Genomic DNA, 23,049 nt, shown 5'->3' on the forward strand with positions numbered 1-23,049 from the left:
AGATGAGAAGACCATAAAATTTGGGCATCATCCTTAACTCTACTTTTCCCCACCCTCCACACCACTCTTTCAGTAAATTCTGCTAGTGTGATCTCAGACTACACCCCTACCGTGGCCCCTTTGCCCACTGCCTCCATTGCTTGCCTAAACAAACAAAACCGTGATAATAATATGGTGTACTTTCCATTCTCTTCCAGGTGCTGTCCAGGTGTTGTTTCTCCTACGGGCTTCCTCTGCCTTTGGATAGACAGAGATCTATACTTGCAACTGTAGACATGTGTGTTATAGACATCGCTATGGGTTGAACTGTGTCCCCTCAAAGATGTAAATGTCGAAGTCCCAACTCCTGGTACCTCAGAATGTGATTTTAAACAGAAGCAACACATGTAATTAGTTAAGACAACGTCACAGTGTGAAAGAGCAAGCCCCTAGTCCAGTGTGACTGGTGTCCTTATACGCTGGTGAAGCGGGGAATCAAGCATACACAGAGAAAGAGCATCATGTGAAGACAAAGAAGACATGACCCAGGTGGTGCTTCTACATGTCAGAGATGCCCATGAGCCGCCAGGAGCTGGGGCAGAGACATGGAACAGATTCGTCTTCATGTGGCCCAGATGGAGCCACCTTGACTCGGACTTCTAAAAACCAGAACTGTGAGACCATAGGTTTCTGTTGTCTGAGCCACTTTATTTGTTCTAAGCAAAACGACTCAGACATATTCAGAAACGGCCTAGCTTTTGAAAGAACACAGGCATGTTGCCATTCTGCCTCATCTTTCCTACCCAGCACCTCAGATTCCAGGCTGATAAGGTGGGCTCTCTGAACACAGCCTTGAAGGTTAAGAACATTCCTCACACCCCAAAACACAGAGTTAGACTGAAGGCCTTCTCTGAAATGACTGAACACAATCAACCCAAATGCTGCCCAACCGGGTCTGAATGCTCCAACCACCAAGCATTTAAACATGGGCTCAGCCCAGCGGCATGTCCTTGAGTCAAATATCTCAGATATAACCTTTGGTGAGACCCCAGCAGACCTCCCCAGTATGATACAAATAGCATACAAAGCTTTAGCTTCCAATGGGAGAAGAAAGTGCTTCTGTGTCTCATCTACATTCAGTGGGATGCAGAAATCAGAGGAATAAACACATTAGATACTTAGCTTACTGGAATATCTGACAAGCAGAAATATTTATCTCTCGATCGCTAAAAATTAAAAATAAAGTGAGACCCTTACCATGAGCCTGACTTGTTGAGAGCAACATTGGTCAGTGGCAGGATGTGTGCTCTGAGGACCTGTGAGGGAGGGAAGGGCCATTTACTTGAAGCTTGCAGCAAATCAGGTTTAACTCATTGACTTTAACTTCAAACCAGTGAAGACATTCAACGTCGTCTCAATTACATGTCGTAAAAGGACAATATCCAATACAAGAACAGACGGAGGGGGGAGTATACCTCTTACTAGTGAGACAAATTATACATTTGGTAGCTACAGATAATTACAGGATATAATTGGTTCTGGGTTTTCCATCAATATCAATTTACCTTTAAGATAAATTAGGGCTAAGTTACCTAATGGCACTACTCTGTAACATTTTATTTTATTTATTGCACATCTATTATTACTTTTTGAATCCTAAAACTCATTGAAAGTCAGGATATATCTTATTTATCGTTCAGTCCCTACATTGTCTAGCATTAATGGGTGATTAAAGAATATTCATTGATTAATGAATATTAATTTTGTATATCAATATACAAAAATTGAATTAACAGAGTGATTGGATAGGCTGGGAGAGTTCCAGTTATGTCTGCTGCCAGAGGGTAACTATTAATAGCACTCCCTTTAACTATTAAAAATGTTTCCTTCGGATGATAAGTCACCAGGTCACTTGTAGTGACAGAGCTCGTATTTGAAGCTAAATGGTGCCACCTACTGGAAGAAAGCATATTACAAGCGTAACCTCTGATGACTGCCTAAGAGCAGCGATATATTTTATATCAGCTGGAATGGATAGGTATATGAATAATGATTACACTTATAATAATTATATCTAAGATGAAAAATTCAGTGTCATATAGAATAATTCTAGAATAAATAAAAATTTTAAATAAGACTTCTTAAAATTCTAAATAACATGTTATATTTTAATTTAATCACCAAAAACTATACCAAAAAGCATACTATACCACATTAAAATTATGTAATTCTAATGTATTGCTTTGAATCTTACTATGACATAATAAGACACCAATAAGAGTATTAACAATAAAATATATAACCCATACGTAAGAAATTTACTCAAGTATACTTTAGTTCACATAAAAGCAGAAAATAAAAAATGTTTAGAAGCCATGAAACACAACTCATTAAAATTATTCCAACTAAAAAACAATTTTGACAATTTTAAGGGTTTAATAACTTAATTTATTAACTTTAAGTTTAACAACTTTAAGTTAATAACAAAACTATCTTTATGATAATAAGCCTTAAAATTTATTATTATAAGCTAAAAATAAAGTTGCTACAGATCTTTATTTAACATTAATTTAACATCTCAGTAAATACACATTTTGGGTTTTACTCACTCATTCTCTAAACAATTGCTGGAACTTAAAAAGTTTGTGAAGCACTAAAATAAACCATAAACACATTTTTCTTGAAAAAAAACTACTTTCAGAAAAAAAAAATAAAACTACTTTTAGGGATGAGAAATTAACAAAACATCAATTACATCATCAAGATTGTTCTCCCTAGTAATTTGAGGAATGCCTGACCTTAAACAGATAGAATCTGTGGTTGCTGTGCTGGCCCAGTTTCTCCTGCAGTCTCTGTACCAAGAATCTCACTTGCTCTGTCCTTGAAGCTGTGATTAGAGGTTCTGCTCTTTGGATCTCTTCTACTAAAGCATTCACATCAGTACTGAAATTCAACCCCCCCAAAAAATGTCAGAAATTGCATATCTATTCATTACATGAAGAATTGTTTTGCTTTATGAAGCATAACATTTATAAAATGTTTAAAACACCATCCTCTAACCAATCCCAACAAATTTATGGGGGGGAAAATCACACTGTTATGGTTAAATGAGAAATTTCCTCTGAAAGAGCTCATATATTCATGTTTAGAGTTGATATAATTAAGTCATGAAGGATGCAATCTCATCAGTCAATAAAGTCATCTTAATGGATTCACTGAGTGGTAACTTAGGCACGTGGGGTGTGGCCTTAGACACCTGCATGTGTCCTTGGATCCCCTTGGTTGTTTCTCTTGCTTCCAGCTTCTGTGATGCGACAGCAGAGCCCTTGTACTCGATCCCTGAGCTTCACAAACCTGGACTAACATGGACTGAACCCTTGAAATCTCCAGAACTGTGAGCAAACAAATATTCCTTCCTCTAAGTTGTGATGGTTAGGATTTTTGTTTCTGTTTTTGTTTGCTTTGTTTTTGTTTTTGTTGTTTTTGTTGTTGTTGTTGTTGTTGGTCACATCAGTGACAACACTGACTGAAACCCATGAATATCAGGAAGAGAGCACGATGGCACCGAAGCAAGATGCTTGGACTTTCGAGAACATGTTTTTCCCTAACTGGGGCTTTTCTGGTGGCAGCCATGCTCACCTAGTGCTGTGATTTGAGTGTGCTTTTCCCCTCCAAAGCTTATACTGAAACTTAATCCCCATGTACAGTATTAAAAGGTGGGCCCTCAGGAGGTGACAAAGTCATGAGGGTGGTCCCCTTATAAAAGAGCTTCACAGAAGGAGTTTTTCCCTCTTGCCCTTTTGCTTTTCTCTATGTGAGGACACTGAATTCCTCTGCTCCAGAGTGTGCTACCTCAAGACACATTTGGAAGCAGAGATAAGCTCTTGACAGACAACTCAACCTTCCACCACCTTGATCTTGGACTTTCAAGCCTCTGAAACTGTAAGATATAAATTTTTGTTCTTCATAAACTACACAGCCTCTGGTATTTTTGTTATAGAAACACAAAACAAATAAAGACATTATAAAGGCTAAGGGCATGTTTTCAGATGAATTCTATCTTTTTCTTGTTTCTTTTAATTCAACATATAATGAATATGCCTGCTACAATACTTTCTGCTTTGTATATGTTTTCTTACTTAATCCCGTAGCAACCTGCTAAGGTAATACTTGCTTACAACTATGTTAGAGATGAAGAAACTGAAGTTCAGAAAAATTAGGCTTTAATATTATGGGGGAGAGGTGAAATACCTTGCTACAAATATTTATGGAACCTCATCTGGGTGCAGCGGCACATCCCTGCAATCCCAGTACTTGGGAGAATCCCAGGATCAAGGCCAACATGTAGTAACTTAAGACTCTATTTCAAAATAAAAATATAAAATGCGCTGGAGATATAGTTCAAAGGTATAATATCCCTGGGTTCAGTCCCCAGTACCAAAAATTAATAGTATTATTATTTTTAATATTTCTTATGAACTATAATATTTCCCTGAGAAAAAGCTGGTCTGAAAAAAATGTAAATAGATTCATGAATCCCAAAGGATTCAAATCGTCCATAGAAACTCTGGTAAATTTTGCTAGTCCAGAATAATATTATTTCCTCTCCCCCCAAAAACTATCAATGTCTATATATAGCAAAGCATCCAAAATATAGTCATTTATTAAATCATGTCACAAATATGTCTGAAAGATGAACTCTGTAGGTCCCGTCCAAGAAAGGCCTGTCGGCCCAGCTGCAGGGGAGAAGACCAGTGGACACGTTCTAGCTGCAGTTTCCCAGGGGCCTCTCCTGCAGCGGAACCAGGGCAGAGCCTCTTAGGTGACCAAGAGAGGCAGAACAAGATCCTGGCCAATTCTGCCCCATCAGGGACCCCTCTAGCTGGCCTGCGTTGCTCCAGGGCCCACTGTGCACTGGCAGTGACTCTGCTATCCAGCCTGCACCATCATGGATGGAGAGCTGGCCTCTCACACTCAATTTTGCTACATGTGCTGGTCTGTCACAGGGTGTCACCTTACAGTAAACCTTTTACTCACCAATTCTGTTGGTGAGTATCAGCATCTGCTTCCCCAAAATGTGACCGCTGACAGGGATCTCCCTCCTCTCCCCTGAACCCTGGTTCTGTGCCAGCACTGAGCTAGAACCTGTTTATTTGAATTTTCTTTTTTTGCGGGTCTGGGGACGGAACCCAGGGGCATTCGACCTCTGAGCTACACCCCTGCCCTATTTTTCACTTTTTATTTTAAAACCGGGTCTCACTGAGTTGCAGAGGGCCTCACTATGTAGCTGAGGCTGTCCGCGAACCATGATTCTCAGGTCTCAGCCTCCCGAATGCTGGGATTACACGCATGTGCCACCATACCCGGCTTGTTTATTCGATTTTTAAATTAAAAAAAAAAACAAAAAGTTGAGTACCTACCCTAGTTCGGACCCTGGGAATGTTCCAGATCTCAAAAATAAAGTTTATTGGGATAGAAGTGATTATTTTGAACAGAAATAAATCAGAGACCACTTATAGACATTACAAGTTTAAGTTCTGAAATATTCAGTTGTCAAAAGTTATACTTTGCCGGGCGTGGTGGCAAACGCTTGTAATCCCCGTGTTTGGGAGGTGGAGACAGGAGAACCTCGCTGACTTACCAGACTCTGTTTCCAAATAAAAAATATGCAAATAGGTCTAGGAGTGTAACCCTGAGGTAGAAGAGTTCCCAGGAACCCCAGTACCACCACCAAAAAAAGAGAATTATACTTTCATTAGAATTATAAAGAGGAGATGGGGCCCGGGTCTCGGGACTCTGGGCCCCAGGCCGAACTGCGAGTAGCACGCCAGACCCCTGGAGAAACCGGGCCCAGTAAGACGCTGGGTTCTGGGCGGGGGTCGCGGGCGGGGCAGGCCAGATGGGGCCCGGGTCTCGGGACTCTGGGCCCCGGGCCGAACTGTGAGTAGCACGCCAGACCCCTGGAGAAACCGGGCCCAGAACAGAAAAAGATAAAGAAAAATATCGGAGAGGCGCTAAGAAAGCCGTTATGGATGCCAGGACACTGGAGATGCAGACAAAATTTATCTAAATGCACTGGATCTTACGGAAAATTTGCCGTGAAAGAGGACTGCTATTTCTCTATATTGTTAAGAATCTCAGACATCACCTGTAAGGAGAGAGTTTAGCGGAGGCCAAGGAGAAATGCGGTGTTGAAAGAGTTCTCCACGATGATGGTGGAGACTTGTATTCAGGAGAAGCAGAAACCGGATCTTACCAACTTTATTTTCTTTGGAGAAATTACACCAAATGTCGAATGCTACCATCACGCATGCTTAGGAACACTGGACAACATTCTGAGTGGAAAAAGAGCCTGGGAAGGATTTGAAACGGTGGAGGCAGTGGCAATGCCAGTGGCCAATACTCAGGGGAGGCAGAGATCTGATACATTACACCTGGAACCTTTGAAATAATATCCACAGAGACAGTGATCGGAACCTGCTGAGGGGTTAGGCGGGCGCCGGGGCTAGTGGCCGACATTGGAGCTTGCTGTGAGGCAAGGCCACTACTGAGGCCTCCGTGGCCGGGATTGGAACCTGCTGAGGGGTTACACCGATGCTGGGGCCAGCGAGGCCGGCATTGGAGCCTGCCATGAGGCAAGGCTTGTGCTGGGGCCTCTGAGGTTGGGTCCGAAAACTGCTGAGGGGTTAGGCCGGTGCTGGGGCCAGTGAGGCCGGATTCGGAGCCTGCCGTGAGGCAAGGCCGGTACTGGGGGCTCCGAGGCCAGGATAAGAGCCTGCCGAGGGGTTAGGCCGGTGCTGGGGCCAGCGAGGCCGGCATCGGAGCCTGCCCTGAGGCATGACTAGTGCTGGGGCCTCCAAGGCCGGAATCGGAGCCTGCCGAGGGGTTAGGCCGGTGCTGGGGCCAGTGAGGCCGGCATCGGAGCCTGCCTTGAGGCAAGGCCGGTACTGGGGCCTCGAGGCCAGGATAAGAGCCTGCCGAGGGGTTAGGCCGGTGCTGGGGCCAGCGAGGCCGGCATCGGAGCCTGCCCTGAGGCATGACCAGTGCTGGGGCCTCCGAGGCCGGGATCGGAGCCTGCCGAGGGGTTAGGCCGGTGCTGGGGCCAGTGAGGCCGGCACGGAGCCTGCCTTGAGGCAAGGCCGGTACTGGGGCCTCGAGGCCAGGATAAGAGCCTGCCGAGGGGTTAGGCCGGTGCTGGGGCCAGCGAGGCCGGCATCGGAGCCTGCCATGAGGCATGACCAGTGCTGGGGCCTCCGAGGCTGGGATCGGAGCCTGCCAAGGGGTTAGACCGGTGCTGGGGCCAGTGAGGCCGGCATCGGAGCCTGCCTTGAGGCAAGGCCAGTACTGGGGCCTCCGAGGCCAGGATAAGAGCCTGCCGAGGGGTTAGGCCGGTGCTGGGGCCAGCGAGGCCGGCATCGGAGCCTGCCGTGAGGCATGACCAGTGCTGGGGCCTCCGAGGCCGGGATCGGAGCATGCCAAGGGGTCAGGCCGGTGCTGGGGCCAGTGAGGCCGGCATCGGAGCCTGCCTTGAGGCAAGGCCGGTACTGGGGCCTCCGAGGCCAGGATAAGAGCCTACCGAGGGGTTAGGCTGGTGCTGGGGCCAGCGAGACCGGCATCGGAGCCTGCCGTGAGGCATGACCAGTGCTGGGGCCTCCGAGGCCGGGATCGGAGCCTGCCAAGGGGTTAGGCCGGTGCTGGGGCCAGTGAGGCCGGCATCGGAGCCTGCCTTGAGGCAAGGCCGGTACTGGGGCCTCGAGGCCAGGATAAGAGCCTGCCGAGGGGTTAGGCCGGTGCTGGGGCCAGTGAGGCCGGCATTGGAGCCTGCCTTGTGGCAAGGCCAGTGCTGGGGCCTCCAAGGCCGGGATTGGAATCCTGCCAAGGGATTAGGCCGGTGCAGGGGCCAATGGCCAGCATCGGAGCCTGGCGTGAGGCAAGTTCACTCCTGCGGCCTCCAAGCCCGGGACCAAAGCCAGCTTAGGGGTTAGAACGGTGCAGGGGCCAGCGAGACCAGAACTGGGGCCTCCCATGAGGCAAGGCCGCTGCTTGAGCCAGCGAGGTCTGGATCAGTCCACTGAGTAGCCAGGCCACTACTGGGACCATCAAGAGTGGGATCGGTACTTGCAACGCAGCATGCACAGAGAAATATCGCAGAAAATATGAATCAGACGCTTCTCTTAATCAGCAATAACTAGGAGGAAAAGGGCAACAGGAAGAGGTTGAGCTATAGAAAGGGCCCTATAGTGAAGCAACTAATGTGACCAATCAGAGGGTATGGAATACTGGAAGATGGAGCCTCTTTAAAATGCAGGAGGTACATAAACAAATGTATCAAAGTAAATCACCAAAGAAGCATGGGATGGAGGGAGGGGGAGGGAATGGGATAGGGGTTGGAGGAGGGCTAATTGTATGATGTGTGCTTGTATATCTTCTCAAGTCTTGTACTCCAATGTGATTGATATATGACTACAATGCACCAATTTAAAAAATAAATTAATTTAAAAAAAAGAATTATAAAGAGAATAAATGCCTCTTGGAATGGTTTTCCTTAACCAGAGTGAATCAAAACATATCCAAAACAAACAGAATCTAAATTAGCCAGATCTTTAATCTGGACACTCCAACCCTGCAACATTCTAACTGCTAGGTTCTGATACAGTAACTTCAGTTTGTCATCTATAATGCATGTAATTTTACAAGCACAGTACTTTTAGGTTCTTGGAAAGAATGAGAAAAATAATCTATACTTTATAAAATTTGAGATAGTTACTTTTCCACATTACCAATCACAGATTGGTAAATTATGAGTAAATTCTCATTATTCTTGGTGGCTACCTTGTATCTCTCCTTAGGAAATCATGGAACTATTGGGTTCCTGTGGCATTTTATAGAGAATTTTGAAGTATTAAGAACTCCATGATTCACAGCCCCACAAATAGAAACTCTGGGAAGAAACAAGAAAGGAATATAACCAAATAATGGTATGTACATATATGAATGTGTAATATACAATTATAGTGCATCTATAAAATTTTTTTGCGGTACTGGGTTTGTTTCTCTGATGTCTTGGCATATTCTTTTTGTGAGTGACTGTGGATAATTTGTCTGATCCAATCTTAGTAGTAGGGATTTAGAAGTGTCATCAGGTTCATGCATGGGTAAACAGTGCTTTTATTAATAGTGAGAGTTGGGTAAGAAGAGAAAAGCTAGGGTGATAGTACAGGAGTCAGGTATGATTAAGCTGAGTAAGAAATTAAGTATAATAAGATAGTGTCTGGTTGAGAATGAGGAAAGGTTGGATAGTAGGATTCTTATAGTTAATACAAAATATTTAGGTATGGAAATACGAAATATCTTGAATATAAAATAGGAAGATATAATAAGAGAAAAAAATTTTTGAGAGAAGAGAGTAGATGGGCTAGAGAGCAGAAGCTTATAAAAAGAATGGGAGAAGGAGCAAATAAACATGCATAGAGTAACAAAAAAGTTACAAAAACTAACAATTATAAATCAAAGACAAAAAGAACAACCAAAAGTGAAAAAAAAAAGAAAGAAAAAAGAAACTAGCGACAGTTTAAAAGAAAAAAAAACAAAAAACATCAGTCCTGCTAATTGATATCTATAGGGCATAGGCCTGTATAATATCTTTATGTCTTTTCACTGTGGTAGATTCTGGAGTATATTCCAATGTCTCTCATTGCCCCATAACCTATTGTCAGCTTTTGGACCCACTTTATGAGTGCACTCCTCTCTTGTCTCTGACAGCTTGTGCTCAGGTGTCAGGGTGTCGGGTGTCACTGTAAATGAGTTCCATGTAAACTCAGGGTTCTGCATTTTCCCACCCTAGGCTTTATGCTTTCCGGCTTTGGGCTCTCCACTCTCTGGCCCTAGGCTCTTTTCTTTCTGGTCCTGTGCTCTGGGCCCTCCAGCTCTGGGCTCCACACCCTCCTGCTTTGTGCTTTCAGGCCCCCAGCTCTGCGTTTTTTGGGCGTGGACTCTGTACCTTCCAATCCTGGATTCTGAGCCTTCTGTCCCTGGGCCTGGGCCTCTCTATCCACACCAGCAGAGGGCATCCATTATAGTCTTTTAGCGATGTCCTGTGACCCTGTGCATTATGGGCCTTTCCTGTGTCTCAGGAGGTTCTAACTGGACCAGCTCCGGGATGGGCCACCAGATCTTTGCCAGATGGGGCCCCTGCGGCTGCTCTGAGTGGTCCACCAAGTAACAAGTAATGCAACACAAGAGGTAATCTTGCTCTGTTACAGACCATGTCTCTGGAGGGTACCATGTGCCACTGCAGGTGCTGGCATCTGGTGAGCATATAGGCTTTTGGATATTTTTCTGCATCCCTGAAGCATGGTGCTGGTAGTTTAAAGTGTTGAAGCTCGCCGGGCATGGTGGTGCAGGCTTACAATCCCAGCGCTTGGGAGGCGGAGACAGGAGGATCACGCAGGTTCGAAGTCAGCCACGCTGGCTTAAGAAACCCTGTTTCCAAGTAAAAATATATAAAATAGGTCTGGGAGTGTGGGCCAGAGGTAGAAGGGCTTCCAGGAACCCCAGTACCACCAATAAAATAAAATAAAATAAAATAAAATAAAATAAAATAAAGTGTTGAAGCTCTGCTGCTGCTTTCTGCACTTCAAATTATTGGATTTCTTGCCAGAAGTTCTTGGGGCTGTGGAGCCAGAGCTGAAGCCGGCAATCCCAGGTTGGGCCAGGAGCCTGAGATGACACTGGCTGCCACACCAGGTCAATCACGCTTGGACTCTTTGCAGTGGATTTTGCATTCAGAGTATTGGATTTCCTTCTGCCATGGTTCCCTTGGGTTTTGTTAAGCTGTTCATAAAGATCTTCCTCTGTTGTTTTTTTGTTTTGTTTTGATTTGTTTCGTTTTGTCAAGACACTGCCTTCTCAGTAGTTAAATTTTATTTGTTACAGCTACTGAGATGTGATGTGCCCCCAAATCACCATTTTGAGTCCCTAAGAGTAGTATCTTTATAGATTCTTTATAAGCCAATCTAGAACTCCTCATGGGGAAGGTAAAAATATATAATTGCTGACTACATAAAAGAATGTCTAACAAACTTTTTGCATGTTAGTGTAGGCACACAAATCAGTAACCTATTCAATTTACAGAAATAATTTGTTTGATATTAGGCCCCCTCTTCCCTGAAAACAGATTGAGCTAAGCTTTTTGTGAATGCAATTCAATGGTACTATCTGTATCATTTACTCTTTGATCTAAAAAATACCTATAGTTCTTGTTCTTTCCTGCACACCTAGAATAAAGCTTGGACTTTACCTAGACCAGCATCCCCTAAGCCAAGCCCTGTCTTCTGCCTTCGATAAGCATTTCCCTTAAAGATAAACTTCCCAAGTGACCAGCTCCAAGATCCAGAGAGCCACCCCCTCACCAGCTGTGATGACATTTGAGGACCTTTTAAAACTCCAAACCACAACAGAAAAAGGGGGTAGAGAAAAGTCTGGGAGGAAAGGGGGAGAGAGGAGGGAATGGAATAGACAATTTATGACATGTGCTTGTCCAAATATATCATAATGAGTCCAATATTAGATATAAGTATAATGCATCAATAAACAGAACTTAAACTACAGAAGGACCCATCTACACGAGCAGTCCCTTTGCTGATGGTTTTAGGCCACAACTCTAAATCCCTATTTTTGTCCTATTTGTATTATTATTATTTTCGCCCTTTGAGACTATCTTCACTTTACATGAATTTGGAAATTCACTCTAGGGACCAATCACTAACAGACTTTGCCTCTTGAAGTGGGGATTTGCATAAAATGTCCTAACAGGAGTGAATTCCAGGCATTATGACCTTCTGGGAGATTGCCTCTGGGCTCACACCAGGCTTCAGAGATAGTGTCCCCAGAGATCAAATATGTCCCATGACAAATAACGAGGAAGAACATTCACAAATCAGCCCTATGAAATATTTTATTGAGAAAACAGGCTCAGTAATATTTTTAGGACTCCATGACCAACCATTCCTTAAAAATGGTAAGGTCACCAAAAATAAGGAAAGTCTGAGAAACTATCATGGCCAAGAGGAACCTATGGAGACACCAAGACAAAATGTTTTGTGGGATCCTGAACAAGATCTTGGAACTTATAAGGGAACTGGAGAGACACTAAAACAACCATGAATAACAACTCAACTCTAGTTAATAATACCATACCATTACTGATGCATTAATTGTGATAAATCCACTACACGAAGATGTTAATAATTGGGGAAACTGGGTGTGAGGTATATGGGAAGTCATCTTCACAGCCGTCCTAAACTATTCTAGACTAAAAGATACTTTAAAATAAAAAAGCCTGTTAGAAAGCAAAAAATGGTAAACCAATGACCCTTTTTCCACTACCACCTCCTGGTTCAGCAAGACCCTAAAGTACAGACCACTGAAGCAGACAGGAAATGATATGTTGTCATAGAAGAACATTTGTTTAAAGAAGGTCTTGTCTATAGTTTATGCAGCATGTTCACACATCATCCTATATCAGGGTTTCCAATTAAGTGTGTGTGTGTGTGTGTGTGTGTGTGTGTGTGTGTGTGTGTGTTAAACCCAGGTGCATTCTATCTCTAAGCCACACTCCCAGCCCAATTTTATTCCTTTTTGCAGGTCTGGGGATGGAACCCAGGGGCATTTGACCTCTGAGCTACACTCCCTGCCCTGTTTTTTATTGTTTATTTTGAAAACAGGGTCTCACTAAGTTGCAGAGGGCCTCACTGAGTAGCTGAGGCTATCCGCAAACCCCAATCCTCCCGTCTCAGCCTCCCAAATGCTGTATTTCTTTATTTTGAAACTAGGTCTCACTAAGTTGTGTAGTGGCACACACTTCTAATTACAGTTCTTGGGAGGCTAAGAAGGGAGGATTTAATTAATATTTTAGTGTGAAATACACACTGCATCACAGAGCTAACTTACCTAGGATCCAGCTCAAGCAAATCTATGGATTTGGTCTTTAATTCCCCACTTCTTTCATATTCCAGCATGATTCCTATAAAAAATAAACAAGCCTGTCATAAGGCGCTGATGACAAGAGTCAATGGCAGAAGTTACTTTGACACAATTTTGTTCATAGTTTTAATTTTCAACTGTAAGACCCTAATGAAAAATTATAAAGCCCCTAGCAACTAGCCAAATGCATAGCAAATAGTTCCTCATTCCTGTTAAAGTGCAGATTTGAGAAATCTTTCTGCTATGGGCTAAAAGTGCAAGCTTAGGACATATTTCTGCTGCAGTTTGAAAAGTACAAGCTTAGAAAACATCATAATTAAGGGTACAGTGATAAAAAAAAATATGTGACCCCCAGGTCAGTATGACCCCCAGGTCAGCCCGCCTTGTTCCAGAAATCTGCTGACGACAAGATGGACACACCTAGCATCTTGTCCAACGTTTGGCCCCAGAATGTGCTTTTCAAATGGTTTTGTAATTTTCCTTTGACGCATGTAATCTGGCCCAATCCCCTCCCCAGCTTGCGTTTTTTCCTTTTAAATATCCCCAGCCCCAAGCACTCGAGGTCGATCTCAGCTCCTGCATGAGTCATGAAACGACCCCAGTGCGCACTGGCTCCTTAATAAACCTTTTGCTTTTGCATCAAGGAAAGTCTCTCATGTTCTCTCTGGGCGTCGCTTATCCTGAGACTTGAGTAAGGATCTCCCCCTTGGGGGAAAAGCCTTTCACAACATTAAAAAATGCAATGATAGCTGCTTCTAAAACAAGGTTGTATAGACTAACCTTTTCATCTGGTTTTTCCCTCCAAATACCCTTGAGGCTAACCAACAGACAATAATATAAATAATGGGCAGTTGGGTATAAAAATGTGGAATGGGAGAGCCCCCACTTGAGGAATAACATGGCATTTCTGGATTTCCTTTTTTTATCTCTCCTATCCCTCCAACTTGAGATCAAAGAACCTGCAGCTTGGACCCACCAAAAGGCACAGGGAGAAAAGAAAGAGCTTGCTCCCTGTGACCAAAAGACCAGGAAAGGGAAGGCCAAGTAAGAACTAATGGGAGCCCTAAAGCCTGCCCATGACCAGCTCCCCTGCAGGCAGTCTGACTGGCTGATGGGAACTCTGTCTGGGCTGTCTTAGGCTCCACTGCACACCCCAGGCATCAGCAGAGGCAACAGCCTAGCCCCAGACATTTTCAGCCCCTGCTTCACAACCAGGGCTCCGGTGGAGATCTGATCTGCCTACAGTAGCATCAGCAAGATTCTAGGAACACCCCAACTCGATTCTCCAACCTAGCCATTAGTGACTGCATCCCAACTGCCAGGGATGTTCCAGGCCCCACACACAACCAGACACTGAAGCCGCATCAATACAGGCCTCAGCCTCCCTGCCTCCCAACCAGCATCAATACAAGACCCAGGAAGGATCAGAAGGTCACCCAGTGAGAGCAGATAAACCAGAGAAATACCTTCTGCTCCTGGACAACCTCACAAGCAGGGATTAAGCAGGCGATTTAGCAAAACTAGAAAATTTAAGTAGAGGAGACTAACATTGTTAAGGACTCAGAAAACTGAACTATCATTGAGAATAAGGCTCACAAGAGTAGACAGAAAATACACACTAAATCTGATAGAGTGATGGTCTGCTAAAAATACAAGTGCTAAACAGTATCAGGACTCTCTGACATAATAGCCATAAAGTCCAGAATTTAAAAAAATTTAAAAATCTCCCAAAATACCCAAACCTGGGAAAGAAAAATTATTCACACCCAAATCCAGGGTATCCCAACAAAAATCAGCCATTATACCAGGAATCAGAATAAGACAACCAGATGAATCAGATGCTGGACTTATGTGACAAAGACTTGAAAAGAAGTGTCATAAAAATGCTCCAATCCTTACATATCTGCTTGAAACAAACAAAAAATGGAAAATCTGAGAAAATAAGCAGACAGCATTAAAATGAACCAAATGGAATTTATGGAAATTAAAGACACAATAACCTGAATAACACTCTTCCTTGAAGGGGTTTAAACATACACTAGAGATGACAGGGCAGAGTGTAGGGACTTGAAGACGGATCAAGAGAACGAATTCAGTCTGAACAACAGAAAGGCCAGAGATAGGGGAAAACCAGCCCAGCCACTGAGCCGCCTTACTGTACTTCCTCTATCGATACACTACCTCTAATCGCAAAAGTGTTGGCCTCAAGATCACCTTATACTTTTAAAAATTATTGAGCTCTTATTTTTATAGTATATATATTTTTTGGTGGTACTGGGGGTGGAACCCCGAGGCTTTCTACCTCTGGGCTATACTCCCAGACCTATTTTTTATATTTTATTTGGAAACAGGGTCTCACTAAGTTGCTGAGAGCCTCACTCACTAAGTAGCTGAGGCTGGCTTCAAACCTGTGCGATCCTCCTGTCTCAGCCTCCCAAGCGCGGGGATTACAAGCGTGCGCCACCACGCCCGGCTTTATTTTTGTAATATTTTTATATTAAATTAAAATAATGAATACTAAAACATATATTAAGTAATTTTATAATAGACTCATAACATGTTAACATAAATGGTGTATTTTTATAAAAATAACCAAATCTCACCCTCCCCAAAACTATAGTAAGAAGAGTAGCACTAGATTATACTTTTGCAAATGTCTTCAATATCTGGCCCAGTTAAGGACAGCTGAGTTCTCTCTGCTTCTGCATCAAGCTGTTGCTATGTTGTTTGGGATAAAGTATATGGGAAAAGATCTGGTTATTCACAGATACATCGCTGGAAAATAGTTTATTGATAGCCTTTTGAAATTACTACAGTTATTCTTCTCTGATACTATACTAAAATTCACCAAACAGTGGTTTTTAGAGACTGTTTGCAATGTAGAATCTGAAACCAGATCAGTGAATGACTCCATAAGATGTTATATTAAAATTTATCAGTCTATCTCTCAAACTTTCTTTTTTTTTTGCAAGTCTGAGGATGGAACCCAGGGGCATTCAACCTCCGAGCTACACCCTCTGCCATATTTTTTATTCTTTATTTTGAAACAGAGTCTTACTGAGTTGCAAAGGGCCTCACTAAGTAGCTGAGGCTGTCCACAAACTGCAATCCTCCTGTCTCAGCCTCCCGAATGCTGGGATTACAAGTGTGCGCCACTACACCCGGCTCAATCTCTCACACTTTCAATGAACCTTTTATCTAAGCATGGATTATAAATATCATCTCATTCAGTTACATGTATATTTTCTAAATGTTAACATATTTCACCATATAATATCAAAAAAATCACATTTGTTGATATCACCTCCGAACTTTATCATCAGAAAACTTGTTTGCTGTTGGCAAGATGTCAGGTTCGTGGTAGTACATGAGTCTTTTGAAACTCTATGTTTTGTTTGAAATTTCAAATTTTATTACTGGCAAGAAAGACTAAGAGTTTTATTTGAAACTTTCAGAGTCACTTTGTTCATTTTTTAAGAAAATGTATGCCAAATTCCCAAATCTGAAAGACATTGTTATCTGTTGCTCTTAAGTAAAAATAGTCTTGTTTGAAAAAAAAGAAAGCAGATAGTTGATTGTGCAACTCAAGCAACCACACAAGTATTTTCCTCCTTGAAAATCACCCTTCACTGCCCAGAGGTGCTATGTGAGAGCTTCCTAATTCTTCATGCCCCTGAATTCAATCCCATGTAACACACATACACACAGACAGACACATAATACTACCTATGACATATTCTCTGTACATAGTCACTTGTATCACTAAAATTGCATTTATGCCCTCTCTTCTCAGTGAGGCTGTAACATTTGTGAGAAAACAAAATATATCATACCTTCTTATATTCCCGGAAGGACCCTCCTCAAAACAAGTCTGAGGATTATGCATAGACACATGATTAGCGGTTGATCTGTCTAGCAGATGAAAAGTACACCTTTCCCTCCCTGGCTCCCACTTCTCTCCTAACGACGCCTGCCTCTCTCCATTGTCTTCATGATCTTTCAGAAATTCACAGTGCTTGCTACTGGCACTGGATGCTTGTCTCTGACAGCTATTCAGTTGACATTCCCTGCCTTTATTCCACATGGCCTTTCAGAAATCATTGACATCATGACCAACACTCTTCTTTCTCAAGTATCTTCTCTAGGTGCTTATAAAATCTCTTTCTCCAGTTACTTTGTGATTTTCTTTCTTCTCCTTTAGTAGCAAATACTAGTTATCCTTAGGGTTCAAATCCAAGAACTCTTTTCTTCAGTCTCCATTCATTCCCTATTTAAATCCATCTATGCCCATGGCTTTAATACCTTCAATATGCCAACCAGTAATTAAAACTCTCCAGTGTAGACTTTTTCTAAGTTCCAGATATGTGACTCATCGTCACCCCCAAACAAGTTCAGTATCTCCCCCCTTTGATCCTGCTTCCCCCAGAGTCCTTCCCCATGCCAGCCCTGCCCACTTCCTCAGGGACACCGCTCCGACCTTGGGATTCAGCTGGCAAAGCTTTGCTGTGCCGATTGGTAAAAACCTACCCACATAACTCAAGCAGCTAGTGTGTGATGGATGGGAGTATGGTAGAAGAGAAAAATCATTCACAGCGTTTTTCCTGACTCGAGCAAGTGCCCAGAACACTACAGCACAGCAGGAAACACCTAAAATTGAGTCTGGTTTGACATTGCATTGTTTGGGGTTTCCCAGGCCTCCCCAAGAAATAGCACTAAAGACTTGAAACCAAGGTCTAGCTCTCTAGTCTAAGAAAAAATTTAAAATAGGAATGTTGCTATGGAGAGCTAACCCCTAAAAATCTATTTTTATTTCCTTAGAGTGGAAGAAAAAACTCCAAATACCACATTAAACTTTTCAGCAATATAGATTACATTCTTAAGTCTTTTAAAAATCTATTAGTATGTCATAATTAATGACATAAATATGACATGAATAATTAGAAATAATTAATGAGGGCTTACAAAAAATAAATAGAATATGAAGAGCTAAAATTGGAAGTAGATAAAAATAAATGTGTTGACAACTGAAGATGTAACTAACAAGATTACATTTGAGTGATGTGTGCGTGCATGCCTCTACCATCCTGTGCTCCATTAAGATGTATGACTACAATGCACCAATAAAAATCTTTTAAAATTACATTTACAACTACAAAAGAAACTATTGAATACCTAAATATAAAATTGATGAGAAATGTACATAATCTAGCTAACTACTGGATATAAAAAAAATATGAGTCAGGGCACACATTTCTGAATGAGAAACTCAATATTGTAAAGATGTCAAATTACTCTATGGAGTTGATCAAGTTACCCTTTCATTCTTTCAAATTTTAAATTTTGTTCTACCAGATATTATGATAAACTCTAAAACAAAATGTGGTTTTGCTATAAAATTAGGTCAATGTAATAGAATTATCTATACATAGAAGTCTTGAAATACGATGCAGGTCACTTTTCAAATTAATGGGGGAGGAATGGTTTGTTGAATTAATAATGATGTAATAATTGGTAGATTTCTGAAAAAACTCATAAGACAGATTTGGACCACAGACAATGTACAAAAACATAGGCCCAGTAGATCAGAGATTCTATTATTAAAATGTAACACAGTTTGAATAATAGGACATAATATTTAGTGTCTAACCAACATTTAAACATATTGTAAGAATCAAGAGCTAAAAATAAAAAATTGACAGATTTATCTAAAATAAACCTTAAATTTTTACACAGTAGAGGACACTACAAAGTTAAAGACAAATGAAAATCAGCAAGAACACTTCAACTATAAACATAAAACTTCAAGAACCTACTATGAAGAACTCTAAAGCTGAATTTAAAAAGAGAAAAATTAGCAAACGTGAATCTGCAAGCAAAAATTGACAGCGATCAGTAAATCCACAAAAAATAAAGACACTCACCTTCATTAATAGGAAAAAATAAGAAAAATATAACAAATATATTCATCAGATTATCAAACATCACAAAGACTAGTAATCCCTACCATAGCAAACTTGAGGAAATAGGTGTGTTCATAACGATTGTGAACATGTTCAGTTGCTCTTCTCAAAGGACGATCACACCTTCAGGGGCTTAAGGGTGATCTCAACTATTCCTTTATGTATTTGCAATATTTGGTGCAGGTAAATATTACCTTTGCACTAGAAAAAGTATAAGAAAACAGAGAATATACAAGAAATATTATAGTAGTCAACACAACTAGAAAATAAATTCTTAGCCGGTTTTGGTGGGCATGCTTGTAATCCCAGCACGTGGGAGGCTGAGACAGTAGGTTCTGGGTTCACGGCCAGCCTCAGCTACTTAGTGAGGTTCTTTACAACTCAGTGAGACGCTGTTTCAAAATAAAAAATAAAAAATAGGGCTGGGGGTGTAGCTCGGAGGTAGAATGCCCCTGGATTCCATCCCCACCGGAAAAAAAAAAATCTTAAAGAACAATATTCCCACAAGGTCATTTGACTGGACTAAGATACAATACTTTGAAAAGTATAAAGTCTACATAAATGCAAAGAACTGTTTTCATCAAAAATCATACCTTAGCCAGGCATGGTGGCGCATGCTTGTAATCCCAGCATTTGGGAAGCTGAGATAGGAGGATGGTGGCTCACAGACAGCCTCAGCTACTTAGTGAGGCCCTTTGCAACTCAGTGAGACACTGTTTCAAAATAAAGAATAAAAAATTGGGCAGGGGGTGTAGCTTCAGAGGTCAAATGCCTCTGGGTTCCATCCCCAGACCCACAAAAAAGAAAAATCATACCTTTCACCTTCTATAATTTTAATTTTTGAACTGCATATAAATATGTTCTGTGTTCACTATTTATTATAGAAGAAAGTAAGCATTCCATAAAAATTTGAGTAAGTACATGACATTAAAAGCAAATATATAATAATCTGTAACTCACAGAAAAAGATTGGAAAATGCATTTGACAGCTCACCCAGCATAATCTAATATCCTAAGGAAATATATTGAAAACATTTAGCAAACAAATTAACCAAAGTCAGCTTTCTCTAGTCCCTGCTGTCTTGCTTCTGGCTAAATGAACAACGCTTAAAGCCCTTAGGCTGACGGCTACAAGTCAGCTGAGTTGCTGCACAGATAGATCTAGAAAATAAAGTGCAAGATGTGAAGCGTGCATACTGGACGGCTTCACAGCAGCAGAAAGTTGAAGCAATATGTCCATCCTTCCCATAATCCCTGAGCTCCAATAGGAGCCAAGGGTTGTGGCATGTGCTGTAAAGAATAAACAGAAAACAGACTCTGGCATAAGTACACGTCTTTTCTCAGAGATTATTTTCCATGTCTTCTTAATGTCCTTGAACCGATAGTTCCCTTGGCCGTGAACTACTATACAATAAGTATAATGCTCAAACACTGTCAATGTTGAGAAGGCTATGGTTCCAAAGATCTTGGTATTCTTCACTCAGGCCCACAGAAATCTTTAAAGTTCTCAGAACATGAATTAGTTTAATTAATGTTTATTTAGCTCCTTTTCCTAGCCAAAGAACTAAGGGCCAAACACAGATAATAAGCCAAAGGTTATCATAACTGAGTCAGTTGCAAAGCATGTGGTCAGCACCTACACGAGTTCAGGAAGCCAAGACTTCACGAATTAATGACTCTAACCAGGTAGAAAAGGAATGCCCCATGTTTTGGTTGGCTAGATCTCTGCTGTTTACATTTAGTCGCCAGGAATTTAAGTAGGGAGAGGGTTAATTCAGCCGATGCTAACAAGCATGTGTTCCAGACTGATATATCATTCCAGAGGCAGTAGGAGGACTGAAACGAGTGGATTCCAAGGCAAAGCACAATTGATTTATATGCAGAAGTGATAAAGGTAGCCTGGGAATGGTTCCTTCTGTGGTGAGAGATTATTTTCCTATTTGATAATGTGATTGAAACACCTACCTGCTATTCAGTAGTATCTTGAAGACTTGCATGCAATATGGCTCACCAAAGATTGGAATTCACAAATTAAATATCTAAGTATGCTAAGTAGCATGACCTCATTATAAGATAATCATTAAGGCCAGAGTTACAAACCTGACTCTAAAGCCTCACTTGAATCTGAGATTGCTGCTAGAACCATTGACTTTCAGAGCTGGAGCAGACACAGAAATCACTTCTCTGACCTGATCATATTTCAGGAAGAGTTCTAGACGTGCTACATAACCCATCTCACCACATCAAACTCATTTATTCATCAACTACGCAAGTGCCTATTTTGTGCACTAGGCTCTGATAAGTGCTAGAGACACTGTAGTGAACAGGAGAGGCAAATTCCCTGTCCTTGTAGCACTCTGATTCCAGTGGAGAAGACTAAACCAGGAAAATGATAGTGTGTTGGATTGAGCCTGAAAGAGGAAAGACAAAGCAGGAAAGAAGGCTGTAAAATATCTTGAGAAAATGGAAATTTCAGGAAGGGGGGGCCATCTAGCCTTCCCTTGATTCATTTTTGAGATAAGAACTCAAAAAGGTGGAGACACTAGCAGATGACGACAAGGGCAGGCAGACGACCACAAGGCCAGTGGAGGCAGAAAGAACAGCAAGCACAGAGAGCCTGCATGGGGGCCACCTGGCCAGTCCAAGGCACACCAACAAGAGCAGTGTTGCCAGGGGAGGCTCCCCGCAATGGTGGTTGGAGAGAAAAGGGGTGCGGGTCCTGTAGAGTCTCGGAGATCATGGCCCTTTTACTTGCACTGAGATGAAAGGCCTTTGGAGAGTCTGAGAAGAGTGGCGGGGTCACATTTCTATTCCAATAGTCGTCCCATCACAGAACTAAAGACCGATCCAAGTGGGGCCAAGGGTAGAAGTTTTGGAAATCGAATGTGGAAGGAGTCTGGGTGGGGAGAAATTATTGGGTGCTATGTATTTTTTAAATCATACTAAAAGGATGTGTTGTTGGTCCAGAGGTGGAGTGTAAGAGAGAGGAGACGAGGAGGTATCCAAAATTTGGGGGAGGAGCAAGTGGAGAAATCAAGCTGCAGTTAACTGAGACAGAGGAGACCATAGAAGACCCCACTCCACATGAGATGCATGCTGGGTACCCAAATAAAGGTGTTGGGCAGCCAGCTAAGTACTTGGGAGAGCTTGGGATGATTTTTCAGCACCGAGAATAGATGAGACCACCTAGCAAATGAGCACAGATAGAAAAGAGAGGTCCAAGGCCAGAGATTTGGGCACCCCACCATTAAAGGGTCAGAAAGAAGAAAAGGAACCAACGATATGAACCAAGGGGTGACAGCACAGCAGAAGGGGAAACAGCGTGTGTATCCTAGCAGCTAAAGGAGGGCAGAGTGGTCAAGTGAGTCCAATACTGCGGTCGGGTCAAGAAGGGTAAGCACTGTGACGTGGCCCATGGAGACAGCAATCTGGAGGACACCGGTGACCTTGAACAGGGCAGGCGTGGGGAAGCAGTAGAAATGGAAGCATGATAGGAGGGAATCCAAGACAGAAAAAAGGAGAGATGCCGGAGAAAGCATCCTTTCAAGGAGCTTTACGCTGAAGAGAAGGAGCTAAATGGGCTTGCATCTGGGTCAGCTCTGCTCCGTGACTATCTGCGTGACAGAGCAAGTCAAACTTCCCCAGGGAACAGCTGTGTATGGCAAGGACCTGTTATTCTGATCTCAGAGCGCACATTCCTAACCTGTGCTCCAACAGTAAAGGGATGGAGGCGAGGTGTTCATTACTGGGCTATATTCATGGAAACCGGCACTGCCCTATAGCCAAAAAAAGGTGGGGTGACTAAACAGAGCAAATTGGGGTGCTTAAAGAGAACAACCTAGTCATTTGAATTTAAACTTCCTGTATAGTGCCCATCCTATCGAGAGCTTTTTCGTGTTTTTTTAGTTGAAATTCAAAGAGGGGAAAAAATGAATATCTTTTCTACAAATGTTCACTCCACACAGGAGAAAGTGACTGTCCGGGCCCCACTCTTGCAGGGAGGCTAAAGCTACATCCCTTGAGATTTTAAACATGTACTCACACCAGTTTCCATGTCTGGATTAATCTTTCAAAATTCCTATTCTCGCATTCACTCAACAAACACTGAAAGCCTCCTATCTTCTGT

The 23,049-nt window shown here is 42.3% G+C and overlaps 1 protein-coding gene across 2 annotated transcripts in view; it reads right to left on the bottom strand.

The window, feature by feature from the left end:
* DAW1 (dynein assembly factor with WD repeats 1) overlaps positions 1-23,049 on the bottom strand; it is a gene marked incomplete at both ends in the record, with an annotated part of 42,499 nt that overhangs the window by 17,581 nt on the left and 1,869 nt on the right. For both annotated transcript variants that reach the window (XM_080689736.1, XM_080689735.1), the window contains 3 exons: positions 1,237-1,295; positions 2,778-2,922; positions 12,931-13,003. In XM_080689736.1, coding sequence (XP_080545862.1) covers positions 1,237-1,295; positions 2,778-2,922; positions 12,931-13,003 — 277 coding nt within the window. The remainder of the gene's footprint in view (positions 1-1,236; positions 1,296-2,777; positions 2,923-12,930; positions 13,004-23,049) is intronic.

The sequence above is a fragment of the Muscardinus avellanarius genome (genome assembly GCF_963383645.1).
Source record: "Muscardinus avellanarius genome assembly, chromosome: 2".
NCBI classification, from domain to species: domain Eukaryota; kingdom Metazoa; phylum Chordata; class Mammalia; order Rodentia; family Gliridae; genus Muscardinus; species Muscardinus avellanarius.